The sequence below is a fragment of the Salmo salar genome, chromosome 21, assembly GCF_965601325.2.
Source record: "Salmo salar chromosome 21, fSalSal1, whole genome shotgun sequence".
NCBI classification, from domain to species: domain Eukaryota; kingdom Metazoa; phylum Chordata; class Actinopteri; order Salmoniformes; family Salmonidae; genus Salmo; species Salmo salar.
The window spans coordinates 51,705,526-51,714,447 of record NC_138311.1 but is presented as its reverse complement, the minus strand read 5'-3'; the positions used below and the strand labels follow the sequence as shown (position 1 = coordinate 51,714,447).

General features: G+C 39.2%; 1 protein-coding gene across 1 annotated transcript; it reads left to right on the top strand.

Annotated features, from left to right (window-relative positions):
- Window positions 1–6,535: 6,535 nt before the first annotated feature.
- On the top strand, window positions 6,536–8,050 carry hoxd11ab (homeobox protein HoxD11ab). The gene is made up of 2 exons (NM_001139557.1): window positions 6,536–7,133; window positions 7,781–8,050. Exons 1-2 carry the CDS (start codon window positions 6,578–6,580, stop codon window positions 8,011–8,013), a joined length of 789 nt encoding a protein of 262 aa, NP_001133029.1. The 5' UTR covers window positions 6,536–6,577; the 3' UTR covers window positions 8,014–8,050.
- Window positions 8,051–8,922: the final 872 nt, after the last annotated feature.

Sequence of the window (8,922 nt, the reverse complement as noted above, 5' to 3'; positions counted from 1 at the left end):
TATTTATTTTCAGAAAGGCACATATTAAACTTGTGTTTTGAGTGTTTTGTAAAGCATGCGATTTGGGTTAATTGGATACATCTAATTATTTTGTTCAATGACCACACTTAGTATTTCTGATTGTATAACTCAGTGATAAGGTACGCTCTTAGAAAAAAAAGGGGTTTATTTTGGTTTTATATAGAACGTTTAATATAGGTGTGCAATAGTTTATTTTTGTATTTCTGCAGTATCAAAATGAATGTTATTTATAATTTAATCTCTGTACCCTACTGCATTGTATTGACGAAATAAAAATTGATTATCTGGTTAGAAAAGGATATTGCACCTATCTGATTGGACGAGTCAGTCCTGCCTGAAATCAAACTGGGCCTACAGGAAATGCTCGTCCAAGCTCAAGTTCGTATTTGTCGGTGGTTTAAAATGAACCATGAAAAAGTGTTTTGGATTATTTATTTTTTTTAAGTGTTTGCATGTCCAGCGCATGGCTATAATAATTGTGTGTAAATGTGTTTTTGTCTTATTTTTGATGTATGCATAATCATAGGCTAAACAATGCCTTCAGCTGTTGGCGCTGCAATCGAATGATTTGGGTAAGCTATAGCGTTCTCTCTATATTAAATTAAAACTGCCTTGGGGGTCCAGTTAATGACTAGGCCTAATTTGAACAGTTTACTGGCTCAATATTAGTATCATGTGTGATATCGGCTAAATAGATAGATAGATAGATAGATAGATAGATAGATAGATAGATAGATAGATAGATAGATAGATAGATAGCACTTATCTAGAAAAGTTAAACATTTACATCAATTCATACAATTCCATGCCGACTAGTGTGTGTATTATGCACATGTATACATTCGTGTAGACATTTTGAGGCTACAAGAACTGCTCAACACTCCACGCTAACACAAGTGGTCCATGCTATTTAAATATCTGTCCAGCACGTGCACGAGGGCTATTTGATCAAGTGGCACATCAACCACAGATAGGCTATTCCTAAATAGACCTACATTAATTTACTACTTCCTGAATATAAGCTCTCACTCTTTGGCCTATATGATCTTTATGGTTTTGTTTGCTAGTAAACAATTTAATTCATTTATTGTTACATTTAGAAATGGTTATCTGGTTTTCGAGGGAGTAGTTTGTAGGATATATGTTAATCTTTGGTATTTGCGGCGGCCGGTTAGGAGCGTTTTGCCAGTAACCGAAATGTTACTGGTTCGAATCCCCTAGGTGAAATATGTTGATGTGCCCTCCTGTAAATCTCTGTGGATAAGAGCTGTCTACTAAATAACTAAAATGTATAGGCTATACTTGTTTTAAAATGTTATAATTATTACCAAAGTAAGCACACACTCACTTAATAAAATGTTCGAAGTGGTCTAGCTCGTACTTTTTAATGGTCCGTTATTTACCTCATGATTCTGAAATTATATTTGCTAGTTTACAATCCCATTATCTAAGAGGATCAAAGGGGGAACTGCTAGAAGACGTCTGCTCATGCTCTTCAGATATGGGGGCGCCAAAACAAAGTTAAGGTCAAGTTAGTATCTCACAACAACAAAAATACCTACACAAACTTTAACCAGATAGTATACTGCATTCTCATCATTCAATTTTTTGTGTGTGCTTTGTGTGGTATTTGCAAGGAATATATATATATATTTGATGACACATCCATGAGATGGGCCTGAAAACAAGGCCTGAAAACAAGGCCTATAAACAAAAATGGCCCAACTCGATCATTTGGTCAACAACAACTGTTTTGCAGTGTACTCATTACATTTCAGTCATTTAGCAGACGCTCTTTTCCAGAGCGACTTACACTAGTGAATACATAGATTTCATAATTTTTTATTTTTTTGTACTGGCCCCCCGTGGGAATCGAACTCACAACCCTGGCGTTGCACACACCATGCTGGCGTTGCAAACACCATGTTCTACCAACTGAGCCACAGGGAAGACTCATCTTGGCTTTGTCAATCTGTGTTCATTGCCAATAGCAATTATTTTGCATACGATATTATCGGTAGGAAAGGACTAGATATTGTTGTTTTAGTACATGGGTTGTCTCCTCTACTATACCCTCTGTTGTCGTTTACTTTTCGTTTTGGGCATGTCTTGTGCGTAATGACGTTTTAACATTGTAGTAGTCCATGTGTGCTTCACGATTTTCTACTGCAAGGCTAATACCAACAATGATAGTATAATGGAATATTTCCGTGGGTTAAGATTGGGGATATTTGATTGTAGTACACTATATAGAAAAATAACACGGGCTCAACGCAATTCAGGAAAACTGAGATTAACATTTTACATTTGATTCTAGGTATTTTGTCAAAATAGCAACGCTCAAACACACACACACACACACACACACACACACACACACACACACACACACACACACACACACACACACACACACACACACACACACACACACACAAAAAGCGTTCTCTAACTTGTTACCAAAGGTGTCGCCAAAAAATAATTTAGTAGCCCTATTGTGTTGCTGTTGTAAGAATAAATAACGCATAGCCCTGTCGAATGAAAGTACCTTATCTGGGACATTTAGCTAGATCTTCCATCAGTCTAATCAGTGCAATAATACTATGGAAAATAATAGGGCCCACAATTATAGGCGTAGTATGTCAGGAATTCACTATGGTGACTACTATACTATTTCCTATACTACTATACTATACTCCTATACTACCATACTACTATACTACTATACTACTTCCCTTTCAGGTTAGTTTGTGTTATTTAATAGGCCTATATTTCTGTCCGTAAAGTGCAAATAAAGTAACTTGAAAATGAAAGTAATATAGGCCTATCGTCTAAAATACTGTTGACAGTGTAGGATAGGATACAGACTATAGGTTATTATAGGTTACTAAGTAATCGTCCCCCACAAAAGTGTTTCTCCTCCACCAGCTAAAATATACACTTAAGCTAGAACCCGTCATTTTGTCTGTGCAATAAAACTATTGGTGATTGCTTGGTGCACATGGTGTCAGACCCCAGATGGTCAAAGCCAACAGAGATGTGTTGTACTTGGCCAATCAGCCAATCATGCTGATGACGCTTCTCTTTTTTATTTACATTTACGATGATTTTTTAAATAATTTTAAAACATATTTAACTAGGCAAGTCAGTTATGAACAAATTCTTATTTACAATGAAGGCCTACACCGGCCAAAACCGGACGACGCTGGGCCAAATGTGCGCCGCCCTATTGGACTCCCAATCACGTCCAGTTGTGGTACAGCCTGGAATCGAACCAGGGTCTGTGGTGCCTTACACCGCTGCTCTACTCGGGTGCTCCAGTAGCGAGTCAATGTGCAGGGGTACGAGGTAATTGAGGTAATACAGTATGTACATGTGGGTAGGGATAAAAGTGACTAGGCAATCACGATAGATAATAAACAGAGTAAAAGAGTGTCCGTGTGTGTCCATGTGTGAGTGTTAATATGTGTGTGTGTGTGTGTGTGTTTTGTCAATATGCATGTGTGTGTGTATGTCTGTGTTTTGTCAATGTTAGCGATGTGAAATGGCTAGTTAGTTAGCGGTGGTGCGCGCTAATAGTGTTTCAATTGGGTGACGTCACTCGCTCTGAGGCTTTTGTGGCGCGATGGGTAACGATGCTTCGTGGGGTGTCAGTTGTTGATCTATGCAAGGGTCCCTGGTTCGAGCCCGGGTTGGGGCGAAGAGAGGGATGGATACTAGTGTGTGTGTGTGTGTGTGTGTGTTGAACAACTCATTACACAAAAGGACGAGGAAAAATGAAGACGTCTGGATTTGGAGCAAACAGCCCGTAATAATACTTTTCTGATTTAATTTCCGTGTATCCCTTTTTTAGGCCTGGATACGTTACTGAAATCGGAAAATAAGGATGCTCGGAAAACGATAGTCCTATAGATGACCTGGACAATCAATAAAAGTAAGAAAAACCTGTAAATATTTTCTTCCACTATCATAATCTTCCTCTGTAATGAACTATAATCCACAATGGTCATCATGTTGTCTCTCTTTCTTGTTTTTGTTCTCTTCCTTCTATTTATTTTCTACCTTTCACTTTTTGTGGATGTTTGGTGCATTTTGTGCATTAGTTTGTATTATTGAGGCACAAGCGTTGAAAAGAAAGGTGCGCTTGTTTTGTCTATCTGTCCAAATTATTAATCACATAACTTGTGTGTATAGATTTGGATTTGAAGTATACTGTGCATGTGGGAACATTCTTTGGCCTTTAACTTGAACTCTAAGGCTATGTCAACTACAATGTTGCCATTGTAACATGTACACTATATATACAAAAGTATGTGGACACCCCTTCAAATTAGGGGATTCGGCTATTTCAGCCACACCCGTTGCTGACAGTGAATAAAACCGAGCACACAGCCATGTATTCTCCATAGACAAACACTGACAGTATAATGGCCTTACTGAAGAGCTCAGTGACTTTCAACGTGCAATTTCATAGGATGCCACCTTTCCAACAAGTCAGTTTGTCAAATTTCTGCCCTGCTAGAGCTGCCCCGGTCAACTGTAAGTGCTGAAGTGGAAACGTCTTGGAGCAACAACGGCTCAGCCCTGAAATTGTAGGCTACACAAGCTCACAGAATGGGATTGCCAAGTGCTGAAGCATGTAGTGCATAAAGATCGTCTGTCCTGTTTGTCAGGAGCTTCATGAAATGGGTTTCCATGGCCGAATAGTCGCTCACAAGTCTAAGATCACAACGCGTGGAGTGATGAATCATGCTTCACCATCTGGCAGGCCGACGGACAAATCTGTGTTTGGCGGATGCCAGGAGAACGCTGCAGGCCCCAATGCATAGTGCCAACTGTACAGTTTGGTGTAGGAGGAATAATGGTCTGGGGCTGTTTTTCATGGTTCGGGCTAGGCCCTTTAGTTGCAGTGAAGGGACATTTTAATTGGGATCGGTGTCCCTACCACGGGACGGTTGAGCTAACGTAGGCTAATGCGATTAGCATGAGGTTGTAAATAACAAGAACATTTCCCAGGACATATCTGACATATCTGATATTGGCAGAAAGCTTAAATTCTTGTTAATCTAACTGCACTGTCTAATTTACAGTAGCTATTACAGTGAAAGAATACCATGCTATTGTTTGAGGAGAGTGCACAGTGATGAACTTGAAAAGTTATTAATAAACATATTAGGCACATTTGGGCAGTCTTGATGCAACAGTTTTAACAGAAATGCAATGGTTCATTGGATCAGTCTAAAACTTTGCACATGTACTGCTGCCATCTAGTGGACAAAATCTAAATTGCACCTGGGCTGGAATAATACATTATGGCCTTTCTCTTGCATTTCAAAGATGATGGTACAAAAAAATACAAAATAACAGTTTTTCTTTTCTTTGTATTATCTTTTACCAGATCTATTCTGTTATATTCTCCTACATTCCTTTCACATTTCCACAAAGTTAAAAGTGTTTCCTTTCAAATGGTACCAAGAATATGCATATCCTTGCTTCAGGGCCTGAGCTACAGACAGTTAGATTTGGGTATGTCATATTAGGCGAAATTTGAAAAAAGGGGCGGATCCTTAAGAGGTTTGCTACAGTATACAATGACATTCTAGACGATTCTGTGCTTCCAACTTTGTGGAAAGAGGTTGGGGAAGGCCCTTTCCTGTTTCAGCATGACAATGCCCCGTGCACAAAACAAGATCCTTACATAAATGGTTTGTCGAGATCGGTGTGGAAGAACTTGACTGGCCTGCACAGAGCCCTGACCCCAACCCCATCGAACACCTTTGGGATGAACTGGAATGCAGACTACAAGCCAGGCCTAATCGCCCAACATCAGTGCTCGACCTCACTAATGCTCTTGTGGCTGAATTGAAGCAAGTACCCACAGCAATGTTCCAACATCTAGTGGAAAGCCTTCAAAGAAGAGTGGAGGCTGTTTTAGCAGCAAAGGGGGATCAACTCCATATTAATGCCCATGATTTTGGAATGAGACGTTCGACGAGCAGGTGTCCACATACTTTTATTTATGTCATGTCTGGTGTAATATATATTAAACTATCATGATGCGTAAATTGCATACTTCCCTAATAGTGCGCACATATAGTACACGAAATAAATAGCGATAAAGTTGTGGGTTTGCTATTATATAACTCGAATTCTGTTGCATTGATGAAATCTCTCAGGGATTGTTTACTAATGTCTATATCACAAGGGCAAGCACATATTGACAAAGGAGTCGTTTCTAAACCCAGGAAACCAATGAACTAACTGTTGTGCGCGCTCAAATGAGTTGCTCTAGTTATTAATGACTGATATTTGTATATAGTAATTACTTTACTGGATCACATGAGAAAAATTACCTCAGGAATCGATCAAGATGAAATTGTACGTCAGCCTACGTTTCCGATTTTTTTTTCTCCCTTGCGGATCCTTTCCACACGCCTATGGTGCAATAGATGGACAAAGTTTAACGCACTCGAGCTTCAAAATTCTTTTCGCTATAGCAAAAGAGAGAAGAGGAGAGATGTCGGAGTACGATGAGCGTAACAACTGTTTGTCAAATATGTATTTACCAAGTTGTACATATTACGTTTCGGCGCCTGATTTTTCATCAATCTCCTCGTTTTTACCCAAGACTACTTCGTGTCAAAATAATTGTCCGTATTCTTCCAACATAGCTCAAGTCCGACCTGTTCGAGGAGTGGCTTTCAGGGACTATGGACTGGATCACCCAAGCAAATGGCATTACAGGGGAAATTACGCTTCTTACTACTCAACGGAGGAGATAATGCACCGAGACTTAATCCAGTCATCGAACATGGCGGAAATTATATTAAAAAATGATTCCTTGTACGGGCATCACGGTGGTATGAACTCGCCATGCAATTTATTCACCAATGTCGGCCGAAATGGGGTTCTTCCACAAGGGTTCGATCAGTTCTTCCAGACTGTTAACTCTGAAAAGCCCAACTCTGGGCCCGAACACTCAAATCAGAAGGCAGACTCCAGTCTCCCCGGAGATGCTGCATGTAATAAACAGACTTCAGACTCAACTGAGGACATAGACGAACATGATTCTTCTATATCAAACTGCCCCGGGGACAAGAACAACAGCCCAAGTAGGTACACGCATTAAATGGGTTATAGTAAGTCCACAACTTAGTCGGTCCGATTTTATGTGTCCCTTTATAAGCATACAACGGTTTATATTCCCCAATAAGATTTACTTTACTGTTGTAAAACAATTTACGATGGGAAACCAGTTTAGGTGAGCCATGCTGCAATACTTCTGATGTATTTATCTGAATATAAGTCGTCTGACTCTCTTGCACTGTGTAAATTACAATGCAGCCATGTTTATCAGTCTTGTTTATGATAGTGAATTTACAAAGTACCAAAGCAATGATATAACCAGGGAGGAAAGATATGCTAATGTTTGACATACATGACACATAAATGTGAAGTGGTTATCTTTAGCTGCATAATAATATTTTACCTATAACGTCTAAACGGACCGTGTAGGACAGAAATTAAGTCAAATAAAAAATATTCCTGTGAGTTCCTACGTGTGTATGTGCGCGCTCACTCGCACTCGCTCCCGCATATCTGTCTGTGTGTGTTAGCGGCTGCGCGCGGGAAGATCATTTTGTTTACTCAGCTACCTTGTTAATTATATGTTCTGTACTAACACTTGTATTGTACCAACTTTGATCTGAACTGCATTGTACTACATCTGTGTGGTAAAACAAGTGTTTGTCCGGTTTAGGTTCTTCAAAGTCCAGGAAAAAGAGATGCCCCTACTCCAAATTCCAGATCCGAGAACTTGAACGAGAATTCTTTTTCAATGTGTACATAAACAAGGAGAAGCGGCTCCAGATGACAAGGAAGTTAAACCTGACAGATCGACAGGTGAAGATTTGGTTCCAGAACAGAAGAATGAAAGAGAAAAAGCTCAACCGGGACCGGTTTCGGTATTTCACTGGAAATCCTTTATTCTAATCTTTTTCATTTAGAGGAGCCATAAGAGCTTCACAACTGTTTGGTTTTTGTTGTTGGTACATCTCACAATCTATACAAACAACAGGTGAAACACCACACAACAAAACGGATCATTGCAAACAGGCTGAATCTATCTATGCAACTCTTTTTGTATCTGCCACTTAAATACTTACCTCAATGAACACACGAATCCTGTTATTTAAAATAAGATTCAATCCAGTGGCGAAATCATCCAGGAGACCTCGACATAATGTTCCGTTGCATATCATTATGGTAATTAATGGTATTATATAGGCTATGTAGGCCTATACCTTACTTTTTTACTTATTTAAGTTTATACGTATGTGCTTTGGTGGATTCACAAACATTGCAGTAAGCAACGCGTACTTTGATTACAGTAATCAACGAGTGTAATAAGTAATTTACAATAGTAGAATTGTGTATGCATTTAATAGACGCATGTTATGTATATTGTGGTATCAAATAAAGTACCCATGGCAAATGTAATTATGCGTTACCTCAAATTATTGCAATCACGAACTCCTTTCGGGTTTGGTCAGGATCCACATTTGGCATAGGGATAAAATGATGCATCCTTTCATACAATTCAACAAGGTTTTTATAATATCCTATAGGGATGCTCATACCAAAGCAATCTGATATTGATGTTTTTATAAAGTACTAATGGCACTAAAGCTAGTGGTTATATGTATAGGCCATAGAGCGAATATCCTCTTATTAGCCTTTTGTATCCAAGCAGAAGCGCCTCTTATTCGCTTCAACTTCAAAGTTTATGTTGTCTTACACTAAGGCTGTTTACTAAACCTTGAACCGTCTAGACAGCATAATAAAAACTAGCTGTAAATGGGTAAATTGGAGGCTATTGGACCCTCTGGCCACTCCAAACGC

What these genes read in the sequence shown, in the direction of transcription:
- hoxd11ab (NM_001139557.1), top strand. Translation starts at nt 6,578, where the DNA reads ATGTATTTACCAAGTTGTACATATTACGTTTCGGCGCCTGATTTTTCA. An exon ending in GGACAAGAACAACAGCCCAA is followed by an intron (nt 7,134 to 7,780) that starts GTAGGTACACGC and finishes TGTCCGGTTTAG; the next exon opens with GTTCTTCAAAGTCCAGGAAA.